Raw genomic sequence first — 21,316 nt, forward strand, 5'->3', positions numbered from 1 at the left:
TAACAAGAAAAAAGCAAACAGAAGTTTGCTAACATGTATACCTCATGTATACACAGTAAGTACTCAAGGGAAAAAAAAACTGAGTAACACCCCAAGATGACTTAGAATTCAGACTTAAACATCATTCTTAATAGGGAAAGGGGATGGGAGATGTAGGCCTCTGAAGGGAGAATAAATGCCTTTGAGGGGAAAGGAATAGGCCATAGAATAATAGATGGGAGGTATAATGAAAGTGAAAGTCACACAACTGTGTCCTACTCTTTGTGACCCCATAGATTGTAGCCTTTCAGGCTCCTGTGTCAGTGGACTTCTCCAGCAAGAATACTGGAGTGGGTGGCCATTTCCTTCTCCAGGGGATCTTCCTGACACAGGGATCAAACCCAGGTCTCCCACATTGGGGGCAGATTCTTTACCCTCTGAGCCACCAGGAAGATGTGATAGTTTGTGACAAAGTTGGTCTGGGTATGGTCTCGACTTCTAGTCTCCTCTCCTGTGACGAGTCAGTCTTTCCTGTTCAGTGTAATTCCTGGGGGAGGGCATTTATGACAATCAAGTTTCTTTTGGAAAATCTGTTCTTAGGCAGCTAATGGGAGTTCAGAGAAAGTCAGCCTCTATATATCCTGTTTTGCAAGTGACTACAGCTCAAAATTATCAATATACCAAAGTGGCATATTCCGGAGCGGCATTTTCTATGACCATTCAGTACAGTAGAGGGGAACTCTCCTAACCTCAACACCCAGGAAGAAACACTTTTACATTGCTTCTTAGTTACATTCACAAAAGAATATAAATTATAATAGGTTTCACAAAATGATTACTATTTGTGATATACTATGATATTTTTCTCTTCTCTTCTTAAAAAAGGGGAGGAAAAAGGTGATCTCTATCAAAAACCAATTTCATAACCCACTAATAAGCTACAACCCATAGCTAGAAAAACAGTGGCTAGAGGACACTACAAAGGATAAAGTAAAACTCATCTTACTTATGTTTTAAAGTCATTATTTCTCTGAAACATGCCTTCTGAATTTCTCTATTCTTGTACACACAATCTGATGCCTGTCTTTGTGGGGAAGTGATACCCATGTGAATAGCAGGAGTGGAAGGCCTTTCGTGGAGGATGACAAAGAGAAATGCAGATTGAGCTTTGTGGGAGCTGAGAGGGAAAGGTCAACTCCAGCTGAACAAACAAGGGAACCAATCCTGTATGAGGTGATATTTGAGGTGGGTTCTCAAGAATATTTTAGGATTTGCGACATTCAGATTGGTGGCTAAGGAAGGTGGTGTAATCCAGGCAGAAGGGACAGTGAAAACAAACAAACATGTAGCCTGGACAAAGGGCAATAAGGAGAAGTGAGCTTTTCGTGCTGGGCCATTAAGGACCAGTTTCAGGGACCTCAAATGGCAAATTATGGATAGGCGAGGTTTACATAAGGAAATGAACAATGGTGTTTATAACAGCATTTTTGTGATGATGGGGAATTGGCGCAAATGTGGGTGTTTTTCACTGGGAGAGAGGGGGATAAAGTGTGCTGTTTGTATTTCTTGAAGTTTAATGCAGTACTTCAGTCAACAGAGTGCACATTTATATCACCACATGGATAGCAAAGAGCGATGCAGATGTTTTGTGGGAGTAGAGAGGCAAAGGTCAATGTTTAAAATATAGGTTAGAAAGGGAGAAAGTAAAAAGATAGAATAAAATATAAAACACAATACCACTTACATGCATTCTGAGAAAGTAGACATTCGCTAGGACTGAGAAAGTAAAAAATCTGTTCTGCCATTCATCAGGCTGGGATAATCTAGTCAAAGAATTAGAGAAAACACAAGTCCCAAGTACATATAACTGTAGCTACAAAGAATCAGAATCCCCTTCTTTGAGCGACCACAGCTTTCTTATTCACTTTAAGAGAAACCATGTTCTCTTAAAAACTTTTTCTGTGTGAAATCTTATCAGTAAGAATGAAATATCCTCTTCCTGCCCAGAGGACCTAAATCACTCTGACGCAGAGAAGCAGCCTTGGTTTTCAACCCAGGCTGTTTGTTTACTTGCTAAGTCGTGTCGACTCTTTTGCAACCCCAGAGCCTGCCAGACTCCTCTGTCCATGGGATTTCTCAGGCAATAATCCTGGAATGAGTTGTCATTTCCTTCTCCAGGGGATCTTCTCCACCCGGGGATTGAACCCAAGTCTCTTGTGCCTCCTGCATTGGCAAGCAGATTCTTCATCACTGAGCCAACAGGGACTAGATAATAATTATTTATAAAATAAGTAGATACAGATTTTCAATCGCCCATATTAAATGAATGATTAAAACTAGTCTCCCTAGTCACAGGGATAGTCTTTCAGCTAGAGGTCAATATTGCAACCCGAACAGAGCTGCCCCTCAGGCTTACTCCCTATGCCACAATCACTGATTAGCCATATTGTGATCAATGTTAGCCTCCCTTTTAAAGGACCAGAGTTACCCAGACCATGTTGTACAACCAAATATGACTAAGAATTGCTGATAAGAGTTTTAAATTTTTTACTTTCTTTTTTTTCTTTTGAAGGCCAAACTATGGCAGTGATGCAGGCCACTGGAGGTTTGTGAGCAGGTCGGTGATAAGGTCAGGTCTGTGCTGTAGACTACTACTCTAGTCCCAGGACATAAAATGGATTAGAGAGGTTTTGAGCCTAGGATAACAGAAGCGAAACCCTAATACTTAGTCCTACTCGAAAAGAATAGATATTTGTGTATATGTCTTATCCCCCTTCTGAATTCCTTCCCATTTAAAGGCAGAAATTTTACTGTGGCACCATCATGACGCAAAGTTGGAATGCATTAAAAAGCGGAGGAAAGTGGCTTCCCTGGCAGTCCAGTGGTTAAAAGACTCCATGCTTTCACTGGAGTGGGCACAGGTTCCATCCCTGATTGGGGAACTAAGATCTCACTTGGCATGCGGAGAAGCCGGGGGCGGGGGGCAGTGGAAAGGTGGAGAAAGGACTGGAAACAGCAAAACTATCCATCAAGTGGCTGCAATTATCAATTGTGGCCATAAAATGGAATACAACTCACCAACACAAAGGAATGAACTGCTGATACATGCACCTAACTATGAATGAATCTTAGCTGATGGAAGAAGCCAGATACAAATGATACCCATTTATGATACAAACTATCTATAATGATATAAAGCAAACCAGTGGTTCCCTGAGGGCAGGAACAGAGCCAAAGGAGGACACTGATGAAGTGGGCAAGAAGGATGAATTGTAAAAGGAGCATGAAGAAACCTTTTTTGGGGGTGGATGGATATGTCCATTATGTTGATTGTAGTGATGTTTTCATGGGTATATACATATGTCTAAACTTAACAAATTGTATTTTAAACATGTACAGTTTATTCTATGCCAATTACCACAGTAAACAGTTTCTTTCTGTTACTATTTTTAAAGAAGAGATGAAGGTAGAGAAATTAATTTAGCGGTGTCATTTGGGGTGGAAAATTATGGCCTTGGCTTGAAAGAAAGCTCTGGCCAAGCCAGAAAGAAAGAGCCAGTGCAGTATGGTCTTGGGAAACAGCAAATGGGTTTACGGGAAGGTGACTAGAGCAGAAAACCTCTATGTATAGCAGTAGGAGATAGAGCTGTGAAAAAAGAGGCAGATTATGGAGGACCTTGAATATCAAACTTTTTCAAAGTGTACATTGGGTTGTAATTCCACCACTTACTTCCAAAATGATCCTGGGCAAGTTATTTAACTTCTCTGAGATTCAATTTCCTTTACCTATAAAATAAGGACGGAACCTATCTTAAGTGGTGGCTGTGAAGATTAAAAGAGGCAATGCATGTAAACCACTCAGCAGATGACAAGGTGAACAGTTAAGTGCTCAGTAAGTAGAAGCAAGTATTATAACAAGTATTAACTCCAACTTGGGCTTCCCTCATGGCTCAGCTGGTAAAGAATCTGCCTGCAAAGCGGGAGACCTGGTTTGAGCCCTGGGTTGGGAAGATCCCCTGGAGAAGGAAATGGCAACCCACTCCAGTATTCTGGCCTGGAGAATTCCACTAACTATATAGTCCATGGGGTCGCAAAGAGTCGGACACGACTGAGCGACTTTCACTTCACTAAGCAAATGTATAGAGATGTTTGAGAAGGAGAAAGAAGAAATCAAAGAGGTTCTTTAGGAGGATAAATCTCACCATTAATAATCACATCCCCTCCAGAGTTAAAATATCAACTCTTAACACTTCTTCCCCTTCCTCACTTTATAACTTCCTTCCTAGTAAACACCATGCCCAGGAGGAGCCCACAACCAGTAACCAAAACTCTCTTAGTAAAAGTATTTCAGCTGGTGAGCCCTATGACTATGGGGACAAACTGAACAGAGTTGAGCTATGGCCTCTGGAAAATGAGAGCCCTCCACACAGACTTTCAGCCACCACTACCACCACCTCAAGTCTTTTAGCCACCACCTTCACCATAGACTTATACCCAGGGTGCATCCTGAAATGAAAGTAGGTGATGTTTCTCTTTAATTTTAAAGCATAAGTTCAGTTCAATTCAGTTCAGTCGCTCAGTCATGTCCAACTCCTTGCGACCCCATGAATCACAGCACGCCAGGCCTCCCTGTCCATCACCAACTCCCGGAGTTCACTCAAACTCATGTCCATCGAGTCGGTGATGCCATCCAGCCATCTCATTCTCTGTCATCCCCGTCTCCTCCCACCCCCAATCCCTCCCAGCATCAGACTCTTTTCCAGTGAGTCAACTCTTCGCATAAGGTGGCCAAAGTATTGGAGTTTCAGCTTCAGCATCAGTCCTTCCATTGAACACCCAGGACTGATCTCCTTTAGAATGAACTGGTTGGATCTCCTTGCAGTCCAAGGGACCCTCAAGAGTCCTCTCCAGCACCACAGTTCAAAAGCATCAATTCTTCGGGGATCAGCTTTCTTCACAGTCCAACTCTCACATCCAAACATGACCACGGGAAAAACCATAGCCTTGACTAGACGGACCTTTGTTGGCAAAGTAATGTCTCTGCTTTTTAATATGCTATCTAGGTTGGTCATAACTTTCCTTCCAAGGAGCAAGCGTCTTTTAATTTCCTGGCTGCAATCAGCATCTGCAGTGATTTTGGAGCCCAAAAAAATAAAGTCTGACACTGCTTCCACTGTTTCCCCATCTATTTCCCATGAAGTGATGGGACCAGATGCCATGATCTTCGTTTTCTGAATGTTGAGCTTCAAGCCAAACTTTTCACTCTCCTCTTTCACTTTCATCAAGAGGCTTTTTAGTTTCTCTTCACTTTCTGCCATAAGGATATTTCTCCCCAAATACAGGTTTTTGAAGAGGGATCTTACTTTCTCAAGTCCCTTAAACATTGAACTAATGGCGTGCTGTGATTCATGGGGTCGCAGAGAGTCAGACACGACTGAGTGACTGAAGAGTTTATTCTTTGAGAGTTTCTGAGGCGAAACCTTTCTACGCCTCAGTTTCCTCACCTGTTGGAGGGACTGATGCTAAAGCTGAAACTGCAATACTTTGGCCACCTCATGCGACGAGTTGACTCACTGGAAAAGACTCTGATGCTAGGAAAGGTTGGGGGCGGGAGGAGAAGGGGATGACAGAGAATGAGATGGCTGGATGGCATCACTGACTCTGTGGACATGAGTTTGGGTGAACTCCGGGAGTTGGTGATGGACAGGGAGGCCTGGCGTGCTGTGATTCATGGAGTCGCGGAGAGTCGGACACGACTGAGCGACTGAACTGAACTGAAAGTGGGAGACAATAATGGTAACTATTTCATAAAGTTCTTGTGAGGATTAAATGAGCCAATATGTGGGAAGGACCTAGAACAACATCCAACAGACATAATAAGTACTCTGCAGGTGTTTTCTAAACTTTGTTAATAACTTTATTTTTTCTGTTTTATTCATAGTGCTTCTTGTTTGTGGTCATGACCTTTGTTTCATTTTGTGCTCATGCATTTTTCAATTACTAAGCATTAATAGTGTCCGCCTAACAGACTACTTGGAGAAGGAAATGGCAACCCACTCCAGTGTTCTTGCCTGGAGAATCCCAGGGATGGGGGAGCCTGGTGGGCTTCCGTCTATGGGGTCACACAGAGTCGGACACGACTGAAGTGACTTAGCAGCAGCAGCAGCAGCAACAGACTACTTCAGCCCCACTACCCTTCTAGAGTAGAAGCAGATGTGGTTGATGGTTTATAAACATTCACCTTCCAGGTCAGAGGCACTCAAACATCTCTATACATTTGCTTAGACCCAGTGGTGATTTTATCTACTTCATTTAGTTAGAAAATATATTAAAGATAAAAGAATGCAGCCAAGCTTTTAAATTAACTGGTAAATTTATTAATAACAAGAGCATATACACACATCTGAAAACACACATGTAAGAAACATTAAGATTTATTCAGTCTCTGATAATGTCTGGAGTCCATTTGGATTCATAAAACCCCTGCAATCAACTCCAGGACCCCTCAACCAAAAGCAGAGTTGAATAACTAATCAGACCATCAGTGCCATTATCAGCAGAATCAAGGCTTGGACAGAAAATACAACATTCCACAATTACAATGAAATAAAACTAAAATGCAATCGTCTTTGCATCTGAGGGTACAAAGGTGGACAATGTTAGCTGCATGACCAGTGGACCACTCACTGTCAACCTCATTTTTAAAGGAACATTAACATATTCTTTTTTTTTTTCTCTCTCTCTGGGATCTTCCTGGATCAGAGGTCGAACCTGTGTCTTCTGCACTGCCAGGCGGATTCTTTACCAGAGCCACCTGGGAAGCCCCAACCTTTTCTGTTTTGCAGGGTCTCCTGAAGAGCAAATGAACTGTGAATGTAAATGACAAGCTCATCTCAGTGGGGAACAAAAGATCAGGATGGAAGGAGGGTGTCATAAATGAAGAAAAGGATCTTCCAGTGAGCAATATTCTGAATTTAATGAAAATCCAAAAGATTAGACCAAACTGAAAAGCAGAAAGGAAGGACTTAAAACTGCCACCTCCTCCTTAGCACACACACACAAATACAGCCCTCCTCCCAGCTGTTGCCCTGAGGTGACCATGCTGCTGCTGCTGCTAAGTCACTTCAGTCGTGTCCGACTCTGTGTGACCCCATAGACAGAAGCGCACCAGGCTCCCCCTTCCCTGGGGTTCTCCAGGCAAGAACACTGGAGTGGGTTGCCATTTCCTTCTCCAATGTGTGAAAGTGAAAAGTGAAAGTAAAGTCGCTCAGTGGTGTCTGACCCTTAGCGACCCCACGGACTGCAGCCTACCAGGCTCCTCCATCCATGGGATTTTCTAGGCAAGAGTACTGGAGTGGCTTGCCATTGCCTTCTCCGGAGGTGACCATAGCCAACTTAGGAAAGGAGCTCCAAAACATTTCCATTTTCCTGTCTTCACGTAACATCTAATGGAAATGAACCGCATCCATCCACCCATGAAGGCGATTTTTAAAATAAGAGGGACAGAAAAATCAATTCAACAAATACTAATTCAGTAAGTACTTAAGTGTTCACTGTGTGCCAAGCACTGGTTGGCGGGGACGATACAGAGGAAAACCAAACCAATAAAGTTTCTGTTAAGGTCTTAAGGAAAATGGTAACCAAGAAAAAAAAAAAAAAAAACTATTACTAGCAAAACAATTTCTGACAGCTGCTAGGAGGAAAATAAAATAGTGAGGGACCAGAGGCAGGAACGAGGGCCGCAACTTCCCGAAGGTGTCTGACAGGTGACGTCTGAATGACTAGTGCCTTGCAGTGACTTGACGCCGAAATATTCCGAGAAAAGAGAATTAAAAGCAAAAATAATCCACAACCCAAGAAATAACAGGAATTTCACAGCGCCAGAGTGAGCGGCGCAAACCAGAACCTACGAATTCCGGAGCGGCGGGAGATTTTGAATATTCATATCCAATCAGGGAAAGGCTGAGACCAGGCAGCGCGGGCTCAGTACGAAGTATCCCGAACCGCTGGTGTCCACACAAAGCCACATCGCAAGGGCTTAACTGGTGATCCGGCACCCACGCAGCTGCCAAACTCGCAATTCTTCAGGGCTGTGATGCAGTGTTCGAAAGACCCGGGCTTGGTCGTGTCCTGGGGTCCTTTCTTAAATGTGGATAGCTAAAATCACTCCGTTTTCGAACACCGGTGAAACGTACCCAACAGAGCCACCAGGACACAAGTCTAGGAGCAGCCTCAGTATCCTAATTTAGAACTGACTCATACGAAAACTAAGCAGCAGTCAGGGTTAAGACGCGCCCTAGATTCAAAAGCAAAGCCAGTCACGCGCCAGGAATCTCAAATCATAAGGGCTTGAAAAGCTACGTGTATCATTTTCCATTACTTTTAGCCAACTAGAGTAACTTACTTTGTGAGGAATTGAGGAAAAACAAGTGAACAAGGCTCTTTTCTGGTGATTAGGTGGGTGGCTCTGAAAAGAGCCTTTGGAAAATCAAGCGGCTGTGCGACTCGTGCGAGCGCCACGTCCCAGCAGGGACTCACTTGGAGCTGGTGTACTTGGTGACCGCCTTGGTGCCCTCGGACACGGCGTGCTTGGCCAGCTCGCCGGGCAGCAGCAGGCGCACGGCCGTCTGGATCTCCCGAGACGTGATGGTCGAGCGCTTGTTGTAATGCGCCAGGCGCGACGCTTCGCCCGCGATGCGCTCGAAGATGTCGTTGACAAACGAGTTCATGATGCCCATGGCTTTGGACGAGATGCCGGTGTCCGGGTGCACCTGCTTCAGCACCTTGTACACGTAGATGGAATAGCTCTCCTTGCGGCTGCGCTTGCGCTTCTTGCCGTCTTTCTTTTGGGCTTTGGTGACGGCTTTCTTGGAGCCCTTCTTGGGCGCGGGAGCAGATTTTGCCGGCTCAGGCATTGTGGAACAACACCGTTTGGCAAAAAAAGAGGTATGAGAATGGGCGGGCCTGATCCATTTATAACCACCGTATGCAAATTAAGGCTCCAAAAGTCTTACATTTCCATTGGTCCGCGGAGAGCCCTTACGTTATCAGTAATAGCTGCGGAACAACACCGACTCTTAACCTTATTGGCCGTTTCAGGAGCCAATTTAGGACCAATGAAAAGCTCGTTCCTGACCCCACCCCTCGGAAAACTTATAAAGGCTTTCCAATTGCAATCTTTTTAAACGTTTGCAGAGAGAATCTGATATATAAGTGTACTACCATTATCTTTAACCATGTCTGGTCGCGGAAAGCAGGGAGGCAAGGCCCGCGCAAAGGCGAAGTCGCGTTCGTCCCGCGCAGGCTTGCAGTTCCCGGTAGGGCGGGTGCACCGCCTGCTGCGCAAAGGCAACTACGCTGAGCGGGTGGGGGCCGGCGCGCCCGTCTACATGGCGGCGGTCTTGGAGTACCTGACGGCCGAGATCCTGGAGCTGGCCGGCAACGCGGCGCGAGACAACAAGAAGACGCGCATCATCCCTCGTCACCTGCAGCTGGCCATCCGCAACGACGAGGAGCTGAACAAGCTGTTGGGCAAAGTCACCATCGCCCAGGGCGGCGTTTTGCCCAACATCCAGGCCGTTCTATTACCAAAGAAAACCGAAAGCCATAAAGCCAAAAGCAAATAAAGCCTTACAAAATAAACCAAAGAACAAAGGCTCTTTTTAGAGCCACCCAAGTTTTCAAAAAAAGAGCTAATGCGCTATTTTGTGATCAGCCCTTTATTTTGACACTTTGGTGGTGGCTCTTAAAAGAGCCTTTGGGGTGAGTGGAGATGGTATCAAGCCTCTTAATCACTTATTCTTGCCAGGCTTGTGGCTCTCCGTTTTTTTTGGCAATAAGACTGCCTGGATATTGGGTAAGACACCGCCCTGGGCAATAGTGACACCCCCGAGTAACTTGTTGAGCTCTTCATCGTTTCTCACGGCCAGTTGCAAATGGCGAGGGATGATGCGCGTCTTCTTGTTGTCTCGGGCGGCGTTGCCCGCCAGCTCCAAGATTTCTGCTGTCAGGTACTCCAGCACTGCCGCCAAGTACACCGGTGCGCCGGCCCCCACCCTTTCGGCGTAGTTTCCCTTGCGCAGCAGGCGGTGCACTCGCCCTACGGGGAACTGAAGGCCAGCGCGGGATGAGCGCGACTTGGCCTTGGCCCGAGCTTTGCCTCCCTGCTTTCCGCGGCCTGACATTACTGCTAAAACTGCAGTTACAGCTTCTTTTTCAAGGAGAAGGATATGGCAAGGGTAACCAATTTGATGTAATTTATAAGAGCTACCGGGAGGGGTGAAGGGAAGTGGTTTGATTGGCTAAATGCGGAGTCCGATGGACCAGCCAATAGGAAAGCGAAAAGCAGACTCTTCGTTTGCATCTTGCGCTACGAGGAAATGACGGCTTCTATAAGTACCTACCAATCGTTGTGAGCCACATTAAAGCCCTTTATTTGCATGCCAGGATTTTTAAAGTGAAGGCTTTCAAACAAAACGCTCTTCTGTTTTGCTTTATTGACTGAGTGGTAATTTTTTTCTAGCTTACGGGTGGTAGGTTTTTTTCCGGTTTACACCAGGGGAAATCCCAAAAAGGATCCTAAAGGGCTGCAGAGAGCTTTAGCAGATGCGGTTACTCTCACTCAAGGGTCCCGAATTCTGAAGCTAATTATCCCTTGGAACCTTAAATTACTAAGTTCCTCCTTTTCTGGCTCGTCAAAGCCAGACTACCTTAAAAAACATAGAACTACTGAGGCCTCTTCTTTTCTTTCAATTTAGTTGTTGCCTGCGGTGTGGCTTCGCCCCATCCCCACCCGTCTCTTTTCCTCAGACTCCGGTTTAACCGAGGGCCGTTTCCTTCTCGGGGGATCTTCCCGACCCAGAGATCGAATCCGGGTCTCCAGCATTGCAGGCAGGTGGATTCCTTACGGTCTGAGCCACCAGGGAAGCCCAGAATAGAATGTCACCCTCCTCTTGACCTCCAGGAGGCGTCCCAAACCGCCTTCAACTTGAAGGCGTCTTTCCCTTGGCATTCAAAACGTCGCCCTCCGTCTTTCCTCATTCTGCTTCTTTTCCTCTAACCGTGTTTAAATCCCAGTGTTCAGCTCGGCTCTGCCTCCCTACTCGCCCTTTCCGCACACTCCTCCATTCTTCGCTTCTCCCGAAGTCGTACCCAGTTCAGTGCTTTCAACTAGTATTTGTTGTAGAAGCTCAGGCCTATATACCTTTTCACTGGATACTTCAACCTGCCTGTCCCAATAACTCGACCTATCCAAAAGCAAACCCATCCAGTCACCTGCCTCGCCCCCGCCAAGCCATCCCCCCGCGCCGCGAACCCCCGACACCCGCCAGCTCCCCTGTCTTTGTTCTTTCCCTGAATTGCTCCAACAATCTGCCCGGTACCTGAGCTAACATCTACAATTTCCTGCATCTTACAGCATATATTCATGAATATTCCTGAATATTCATTGGAGGGACTGATGAAGCTGAAACTCCAATACTCTGGCCACCTGATGCAAAGAACTGACTCATTGGAAAAGATCCTGATGCTGGAAAAGGTTGAAGGTGGGAGAAGGGGACAACAGGATGAGATGGTTGGATGGCATCACTGACTCAATGGACTTGAGTTTGAGTAAACTCTGGGAGTTGGTGATGGACAGGGAGGCCTGGCGTACTGCAGTCCATGGGATCGCAAAGAGTCGGACACGACTGAGCGACTGCACTTTCCCTTTTCACTTTCATGCATTGGAGAAGGAAATGGCAACCCACTCCAGTGTTCTTGCCTGGAGAATCCCAGGGACGGGGGGGACCTGGTGGGCTGCCGTCTATGGGGTCGCACAGAGTCGGACACGACTGAAGCCACTTAGCAGCAGCAGCAGATTACTTTTAATACCTAATACAATATAAATGTTATGTAAATAATTGTAAATAAAATGTAAAGCTATGTACATAGTTGCCAAGGCAGGGCAAATTCTAGTTTTGCTTTTTGAAACTTTCTGAATTTTTTTTTTTTTTCCAAATATCTTCCACCCACAATTGGTTGAATCCTCAGATTCAGAACCGGTGGATACCGAAGGCGGACTGAAATTGTTTCACAGATAAGGAAACCAAGGCTCAGAGGAATTTAAGCACTTGCTGAAGGTCACACAGCCACTTACAAAGACATGATTAGAACCAAGGTCGGCCTCACTCAAAGTCTGTGCTCTTCATTCCTCCAAGCCCATTGCTTCACTAAGGAGATTACGGGCTTCAAGAAGTCATTGTGCCCAGCCTTGCTTCCTCCCTCTGTAACAGTTTAGAAAAGAAGATGCTCATTCTCTAAGAGCATAGTAGTATTTGTTTATGCAAAATAAAAAATGTTTATTACCCTTCTAAGAGCCAGGTGGAAGGAATAAAGGACTCCTGATTTAAAGGTGAAGAAGACATGGTCTCACCCTTGAAGTGGTCACAGAAAGGAAGTGAAACCAAGGTCAAAGCACAGGACAGAGTGCCTCAAGTCTATCAGCAGGACATGGACAAAGATGTGGGGACACGGAGGCTATTTGGGAGTAGGGAAGCTTCATGAAAGAGAAGGTGATATCTCATGGAACCATGAGGAGGACTTTGGGGGTCAAGAGGAGACAGAAAGCATTCTAGCCAAAGGTTAACTTCATGTGCAATGGCAAGGAGCTGTGGGGCGGCCTGGCTCATGTCATGAATGATGTGCAACTCAGTATGGAGGGGGCTGAGGGTGGAGTTGGGGAAAAGTGGAAACGAGTATGGTTGGAATGATAGAGTGGAGCTCGAATGCACTAAGTGTTTGATTAACTGGATTGCCTGGTTAGGAATTCAGTTGCTTTCAGTTAAAAATCGCAGAGGTGTTAAAGGGGATAAGATCCAATCTATTTGTGAAAGTGTTTGGCTTTTACAAATGGTCTACTCTGTTACATATTTTAATGGCTCTGGTAAGAATGCTGGGAAAGGCACTCCAGGGAGCAATAGATAGTAATTGAGGCTGATATAATTTGTAGGGTATTGGCCTATCTGGACTTGTCTAATGAGGATTTATAGCTAGATGAAATATAAAGTATTAAATCTAATTCCACCCCTCTCACATGCTCTGTAGCTCTCACTCTAACTCTCCAGGTCTCCCTCCCTCCGTAACAGGGAGGAAGCAAGGCTTGCTTTATGAAGCCCACAATCTCCTTAGTGAAGTAGTGTGCTTGGAGGGACTTTGAGTGAGGCAGACCTTGGTTCTAATCATGTCTTTGTAAGTGGCTGTGTGACCTTCAGCAGCAAGTGCTTAAATTCCTCTGAGCCTTGGTTTACTTATTTGTGAAACAATTATAGTTGGCCTTCGGTCAACAAACCACTCTCCAGATGCTAGCTATCAGTAGCCAGAGTGATAGAAGATACAATAGAAGTTCATCGATTAAAGAAAAATAATATACCCTACCATAATAGAGTTGTTAGAATAAATGAGAATTAAATATAAGGAGTCTACTACAGATCTGGAACCTGAGAGGCCAAAATGCTGGATTAGGAGGCAGAATAACTTAATGGTTAAGAGTTCAAATTCTGCAGCCTGACTCCTGAGTTTGCTTACTAGATCTATGACCATAGACAAATTAATTAATTTATTATCTAACCTGTAAGGGTCTCTGCTTCCTCAAAATGGTAAAGCAAGAGTAATAACAGTAGCTACTTCATGGACTTGTTGCAAGAATTAAGAGTTCATTTAGAATAGTACCTGTCACCAACAAAGCCTCCTCCCTCCATGCCCCACCACTGTCACTGGATTAACAAACTACAAGACACTCACCAAAAACATGTGCTAAAGATTCCGTCTCTTTAACATCATTCCAATTGTTTTACTTCTCTCTCTAGCTCATTTCCTGTCTTCACTCAGATTATCTTTCACCAGACTACTGCTAAAGGCTCTTCTATTCTTCTCTTTGCTTCCATTCTTTTCATTCCCCTAATATAGTCACACACTAGCCAAAGTGATCTTCTAAAGAAAATCTTATTATTTTCTCACTTTATACCTTTTCCCAGGTGATTTCACTCCCCTCCTTCCCACTTTCCCACCTTCCCTCCACCACCCATGATCTCATTTCATCTTCACCAACTCTTTCGTCTCAGATGCCAAAATTAATAAGCAAAATCTTAACAAGAAACAGAATATTACACAGACACAAAAATCTCCTACAATTACAAATGGAAAATAAAAATTTTACAACTGTTTCTGCGAGATACCACCTTAATCAACTGATCAGAATTATCATTAACAATAGGACAAAGCGAATTATATGCCTCCTATATGGTTCAGTGAGAAGGATTCAATATTAATTCTGTAGTTTTCCTGCCAAAAGTGTATACCCTAAATCTGAATCAGAAAGAAACATTAGAGAAACCCAAATTGAGGGATATTCAACAAAATAAATGGTCTGTGTGTGCGTGCTAAGTCACTTCAGTTGTGTCAGACTCTTTGTGACTCTATGGACTGTAGCCCGCCAGGTTCCTCTGTCCATGGAATTCTCCAAGCAAGAATACTGGAGTGGGTTGCTATGCCCTCTTCCAGGGGATTTTTCCCAGCCCAGGAATCAAACCCTGCGTTTCCTGCATTGGCAGGTGGGTTCTTTACCACTGGCACCACCTGAAAAGCCCAGATGGTCTGTACTCCTCAAAAATGCAAAGTCATGAAAGACAAAGATTAGGGAACTATTCTAGAGTAAATGGAGGCCATAGAGACATAACAAGTGAATACAGCATGTGATCCTAGACTGGATCCTGGCTCAGATTTTTTTTTTTTCTATAAAGGACATTATGGGGCAATGACAAATTTTCAGTAAAATCTGTAGTACTGTATAAATGTTAATTTCCCAAATTTGACAATTATACTGTAGTTATGTGAGAAAAAAATTTTTACTAAGACTGTATTAGTAAATATATATTAGAGCTCTTCAGAGAAACAGAACAAAAAGATATATATACTGAGAGTAAGAGCAAACAAGCAAAAGAGAGATTTATTATAAGCAGTTGGCTCACATGATAATGGAGGCCGACAAGTCCCAAGATCTGCAGGGTGAGTCAGCAAGCTGAAAACCCAGAAGAGCTGATTGTGTGGTGACAGTTCAAGCCTGAAGGTCTGAGAACCAAGAGAAGCAGTGCTATAGTGCCAGTCAAAAGCTAACAGGCTGGAGACCCAGGAAGTGCCAGTGTTTCAGTTCAAATCTGAAGGCAGGAAAAAAGCCAGTGTCCCAGTTCAAAGGCAATCAGGCAGGAAAGAACTCTTTTTCAGAGAGGGTTAGCCTTTTTGTTCTGTTCAGGCCTTTTAACTGATTGGATGAGACCCAGCCACAACAGGGAGGGCAATCGGCTTTACTCAGTCTACCAATTTAAATCTCATCCCAAATCACCCAGAATAACATTTGCCCAAATATCTGGGCACCCTGTGACCCAGTCAAGTTGACACTTAAAATTAACCATTGCGAGTAGTTACAGGTAAATGGGCTCTATCTCTGAAGCTTACTCTCAGATGGTTCAGAAAAAAAATTATATATGTGTAGATAGATAAGAAATAAAGCAATCATGATAAAATGTTAATATTTGGATAATGTGGGTATCAGGGTGAGCGGTATACAGAATTATTTGTACTATTTGTAGTTATTTGTAATTTCTGTAGCTCTGAAAGCACTTAAGAAAAAGTTAAAAATAAAATGCATACACAGAACCATATATCCAACATGACATCTCTTCTTGGATATCATAAAGACACTTTGAACTCAAGTCTGAAAAGAATTGGACACCTAGTCTTCCCCTTCCCCACCCTTCCAACCCTTCTTCCAAAATTCTACATCTTAGGGAACAAATGCCATTCATCTTGATGCACAAAACTGATTATTATGCTTCATACTTCCCCTCCCATAATTAGCCCAGCACCACACCCTGTGGGTTTTACCCTCCTAATGTTTACCTTGTACCCACAATTTCTTTCCATCTCCATCTCCACCTCCACCACGACCATGGTCCAAGACATCAACATTCTCACCTAGACTGCTACACTAACCTCCAAACTGGTCTTCCTGCTTGTGCCATTACCTCCTTTACAGTTCTCACACTGAAGCCAAGGAACTTTGCAAAATACAGATTTAAAGATGGCTAAATGCAATGCATGATCCTTGATTGACTTTCAAAAAATAAAGGCACTAATAAGACAACTGGGGAGATTTGAATATCAACTGTATATTAGATTATAGTATTGAACAAATGTTAAATGTCTGAGGTGTGGTAATGGTATTGTGGTTATACAGGAAAATGTCCTTGTCTTAGAAGATATATGCTGAGGTATGCAGCAATGAAGTATAAAGATTTTTCAACTCTCAAATGATTCAACAAAAATGGTAACAGTTTTTTTATGTTTATTATATATACACATATTCAAAGAGATTAAAAAGCAAATATGGAAAAATGTTAGTAAATATAGATGAAGGATAAATGGGATGCTCATTATACTAACCTTGCAATTGACATTATGTTAAAAAAATTTTTTTTAGTGTGATAAGGGTATTGTTCTATAGAGAATATCCCTCTTATTAGGAGGAGATATGTATTAGAGTACGTAGGGATGAAATGTCATGCTATCTGCAATTTATTTTCTGAAAAAGTGTACAAATACACTTTTAAAGTATACAGGTATACATAAAGTGCATGTTCAGCCACTCAGTCATGTCCAACTCTTTGTTACCCTATGAACTGTAGACCATCAGGCTCCTCCGTCCATGGGATTATTTATCCTGGTAAGAATACTGGAGTGGGTTGCCAATTCCTACTTCAGGGTAGCTTCCCCAGCCAGGGATTGAACCCCAAGTCTCTTGCATTTCCTGCCTTAGCAGGTGGATTCTTTACCACTGGGCCACCGGGAAAGCCCCTATATATATAACAAATGTAAAAACTAGTGAAAGGTGGAGGATGTCGTTTTGTATTATTCAATTTTTCTGCAAGTTTGAAATTTTTTTCAATATTAGAAGTTGGGGAGAATACATATAAGGAGAAATCTATCAAATATTAGGAAACACTATAAAATACTGATTGAATTAATGAGAATCTCAGCCTGTTATATCCCTGCTAAAAACCTTCTCTAACTTCCTACTTCTCCTAGGATAAAAACAAAACTGCCTAACAAGACCCACAAAGCCCAGCATGATGCCTCTTCTCCCCACAGCCTAGGGCACTGGTTCCCATCACCATCATCTCTGCCCTGGGGGCTCCAATTATAACTAAGTACACCCAAGAAACCACTCCCTCAAAGTGTCTCCTCCTGGCCTTTGCAGGTGCAGCTACCATACTTATAAGGGACCGAGAAAGGGGTTCTTGTGTCCCTTCTAAACTGCTCCCCTGTTTCCTCTGTCCTCCTCAAGCTGGATAACATGCCTCCTTAGTATCCTGCTCTTAGTGCCATCACAGATCCTAGCATGCAGTATTGCAATGGTCTGATCACTTGCCCATCTTCTCCAGTGTTCTGTAAGCTGCCTGAGGACAGGGACTGTCTTACCTCCCCAGCCTCCAGGACTGGTCTAGCTCACAATAATTATGTATTCGATAAAGGAAATGGACTTCCATTTTCTTGTATATAAAAGTGTTGGGCTAGATCTACAAGATCTATTGGCAATAAAATGGATCAGTACGCATTGAGCAGGAATTCACCTTTTCTTCGCAACTCCTCAGGTTCAGAACCTCCTACGACCTCAAGAGGGGCTTCCCCAGCTACTCAGCGGTGAAATAATCTGCCTGCGCCGCGATGCATAAGACTCAGGAGTCCTGGATCTTCCTTATGGCTCAGATGGTAAATAATCTGCCTGCAATGTAGACCTGGATTCGATTCCTGGGTCAGGAAGATCCTCTGGGAAAGGGAATGGCAATCCACTCCAGTATTCTTGCTTGGAGAATCCCATGGATAGAGGAGCCTGGCGGGCTACAGTTCATGGGGTCGCGAAGAGTCGGACACGACTGAGCGACAAACACTGTTACTGCTGCTATCGCAGGAGACCTGGGTTCCATCCCTGGGTAGGGAAGATCCCCTGGAGAAGGGCATGGCAACCCGCTACAATAGTCTAGCCTGGAGAATCCCATGGACACAGGAACTTGGCGGGCTACAGTCCTTAGGGACGCAAAGAGTCGCAAAGACACCACTAAAGTGACTGAGCATGAACGCACGCACGACCTCAAGAGACAAGCAGAGACTACAGTTCCCGTGAGCCCTCACCAGCCTGGTCTATCGCGTAGCGAGGACTCCGTTTCCCAGCGTGCCTCTGGACGCGAGATCTGCATTTGCCCGGCTTGTCAGGAGCTCCGTCCTAGAGGGGGAGCTGCGGTAGCCAAGCCTGAGTGCGAGGTAGAAAGGGTCCAGTTAGGGGTTCGGCGGGAGGGGCACAGGGCCAGTGGCTCAACCAGAAGCCCGGAGTTGCACATACCCTACTCTTGGAACCCCAGCTCATTCTTTGCGAATACCCTTAGAAGCGCGGGCTCTCTAATCATCGCCGCCCTTCTGCTCTCGGCGGAGGCCACAATCCCCCGCACCACGTCACACAGGGAAAAGGGGCGGTGCCTCGCATCTCACTGTCTGGCGTCTAGACCTGCTCCCAGGGTGGTCGTTGGCCGGAGGCGGGGGCTGGGGTGGTTGAGACGCTGGTACCAAGAGCGAGGCCTTGACCCTCACTGCTCCCGTGTTTGTCTCTGCCGTAGCCGATGCTGAGTGGGCAGCTGGTCGTACGCCTGTTCTCCATGGCCAGCCGCGTCTGTATGTCCCGGGGCAGCGCGGGATCAGGGGTCATCGGTCCCGTCGAGGCTGCCATTCGCACGAAGTTGGAGCAGGCCCTGAACCCCGAAGTGCTGGAGCTGCGAAATGAGAGCGGCGGCCACGCGGTCCCGCCGGGCAGTGAGACCCATTTCCGCGTGGCGGTGGTGAGCTCTCGCTTTGAGGGACTGAGCCCCCTACAAAGGCATCGGCTGGTCCATGCGGCGCTGTCAGAAGAGCTGGCTGGTCCAGTCCACGCCCTGGCCATACAGGCGCGGACCCCCGCCCAATGGAGGGAGAACCCTCAACTGGACACAAGCCCCCCCTGCCTAGGTGGGAGCAAGAAAAGTCGAACCTAACCCTGGACCTGGAGCTAGAGGACCAGCATTCAAACGGGTTGCATGAGAATAAACTACTGGGCTTTCTTCAATTTAATACAGTCTGGTATTTGTTAGAAACGAGTAATGTAATATGCCCATTTAACTGGCATATGCGTATTCTCAGGAGAGAGTAATTCATTTCACATTAAGGTTAAGCTAAGGAGAGGGGACAATCCCTACTATTCAGGAAAAGCTGCCCAGTTGTTTCATTTTAAATTGTGACTAAGGAATCACCAGACTTTATATGTTACTAGTAATCCTGTACATTAAAAGAGAAATTATCATATGAGGTGAACTGCAGTGGTGTTAATGGCATGCTGTCAGTGCTACAGATGTTCTTCGGAAAAGAAAGATACTTGAAGCCTAGGTATAGTCAGAAAGAGCTTCATTAAGCCAGAAAAGAGAGGAAAGTTTTGCCAACGGGAAAGAGCCGAAGCAAGGGCAAAGAAGCTGGACTGGGCAGAGTTATTGGACAAAACAGCAATTACGGATGCATTTGAACTTCAAACTTGGGGGATGTTTGGCTTTCTAACAACCTGTCCATTTCCAAAAGGATTTACATTTCTCATGAAAAAATCTTTAAAAAAACAAACACTAAAGCAGTGAAAAGATTATAACCTAGGAAATGAGTATAAAAGATGGAGAAAACTTTACATAGCTCTTTTTCTTATGAACCTTCCAAACGTTGTCATATTTCTGAGGAGAACAAGTAATGTCTAGATAAGCAATTTTCTGATGCTCTCTGTGTGGAGATGGAACTTAGTAAAGAAAAGGCTTGGTTAACGTTTATCCACCATTTCCGGCTAAAGAGTTTAGACTGCATCTGGTTGGGCAGTAGGGAGTCATCATTGAAGAGTTTTGAGAAAAGGATGTTTTGAGAAAAAGCATTTTGGGGCAGTGATGTTAATGGGTTGTCATAGGAAATTGGAGGCATGGAGAGTAACCAATGGTAAAGGCAGAACTTTGGCCGAGAGGTTAGCTGTTGAAATGGAAAGGAAGGAGTTGATTTGAGAGCTATCATTTTTTAAAAGTCAAAAGGATTTGATTATAACTGAAATGGACTACAGTGAGAGGGGAGTCGATGGTAACCCTCAGGCAGGGTTTTTAGATTTCTTCACAGATAAGAATTCCCAAGGGAGCTTGTTTAAACTATGGATTCTAGGTCACCTCTTTTCCAAAAAAAGGATTCTGAATCCACAAGTCAAGAATGGAATCTGGAATCTATATTTTTAAAAACACATACACAAAAGGATTTGGAGTGAAGTTGGTTCTGTTCTCAAGAAATATTACTCCCAAGTTTTTGTTTTCATTTGTGGAGTTTTTAGACTTTTTAAATTTGTTTTTATAAATATTATTTTATTATGGCAAAAACTTAATATGAGATCTACCTTCTTAACAAATGTTTGAGTGTATGATACATTATCACTGACTACAAGTACAATGTCATACAGCAGATCTCTCGAGTTTAATCATCTTGCTTAGCTGAAGCTTAAGGCCTGTTGATTGATAATTCCCTACTTCCGTCTCCCCACTGCCCCACCCCGCCCCTAGCAGCCAACATCCCACTGATTCTATTCAGCTATTATAGATAACTCATATAAGTAGAATTGTGCATATTTATCTTTCTGTGACTGGCTTATTTCACTTAGCGTAGTCCTCATGACTTATCACAGTAGAATTTCCTTTTTTTAAGGCTGGCAAGTATTCCATTGTATGTATATATTACTTGTTCTTCATCCAGGCATTTGTCAATGAACATTCAGGTTGTTTCCACTGAGCATGCTAACACTTCTTCAGGATCCTGATTTCAGTTATTTTGGGTAAATACCCAGAAGTGGGATTGCTGGATCATATGGTAGTTCTATTTTTAATTTTGAGAAACTTCCATATTTTCCAGAGTGGTTGCACCATTTTGTATTCCCACCAACAGTGTGCAGGGGTTCCAGTATCTCCCCATCTTCATCAATACTTTATATTATATATATATATATATATTATTTGGGGGCTTCCCTGGTGGCTCAGATGGTAAAGCATCCGCCTGCAATCCCGGAGACCCAGGTTTGATCCCTGGGTTGGGAAGATCCCCTGGAGAAGGAAATGGCAACCCACTCCAGTACTCTTGCCTGGAAAATTCCATGGACGGAGAAGCCTGGTAGGCTATAGTCCATGGGGTCGCAAAGAGTCAGACATGACTGAGCAACTTC

General features: G+C 44.3%; 4 protein-coding genes across 4 annotated transcripts; 2 read left to right on the forward strand and 2 right to left on the reverse strand.

The window, feature by feature from the left end:
- Nucleotides 1–6,333: 6,333 nt before the first annotated feature.
- Nucleotides 6,334–8,940, reverse strand: H2BC21 (H2B clustered histone 21). Its single transcript, XM_055402558.2, has one exon. The coding sequence runs from the start codon at nt 8,892–8,894 to the stop codon at nt 8,514–8,516; it is 381 nt and encodes a 126-aa protein (XP_055258533.1). The 5' UTR covers nt 8,895–8,940; the 3' UTR covers nt 6,334–8,513.
- A 210-nt stretch (nt 8,941–9,150) lies between these two features.
- LOC129540974 (histone H2A type 2-C) lies at nt 9,151–9,915 on the forward strand. Its single transcript, XM_055402557.2, has one exon. The coding sequence runs from the start codon at nt 9,216–9,218 to the stop codon at nt 9,603–9,605; it is 390 nt and encodes a 129-aa protein (XP_055258532.1). The 5' UTR covers nt 9,151–9,215; the 3' UTR covers nt 9,606–9,915.
- LOC129540973 (histone H2A type 2-B) lies at nt 9,771–10,395 on the reverse strand. The gene has a single exon (XM_055402556.2). It carries the CDS (start codon nt 10,161–10,163, stop codon nt 9,771–9,773), a length of 393 nt encoding a protein of 130 aa, XP_055258531.1. The 5' UTR covers nt 10,164–10,395.
- Nucleotides 10,396–18,191: 7,796 nt separating this feature from the next.
- BOLA1 (bolA family member 1) lies at nt 18,192–20,692 on the forward strand. Its single transcript, XM_055403527.2, has 2 exons — nt 18,192–18,330; nt 18,681–20,692. The coding sequence occupies exon 2, from the start codon at nt 18,684–18,686 to the stop codon at nt 19,089–19,091; it is 408 nt and encodes a 135-aa protein (XP_055259502.1). The 5' UTR covers nt 18,192–18,330; nt 18,681–18,683; the 3' UTR covers nt 19,092–20,692.
- Nucleotides 20,693–21,316: the final 624 nt, after the last annotated feature.

The sequence above is a fragment of the Moschus berezovskii genome, chromosome 4, assembly GCF_049115385.1.
Source record: "Moschus berezovskii isolate FMDL1 chromosome 4, NW_MosBer_1.0, whole genome shotgun sequence".
Lineage (NCBI taxonomy): Eukaryota > Metazoa > Chordata > Mammalia > Artiodactyla > Moschidae > Moschus > Moschus berezovskii.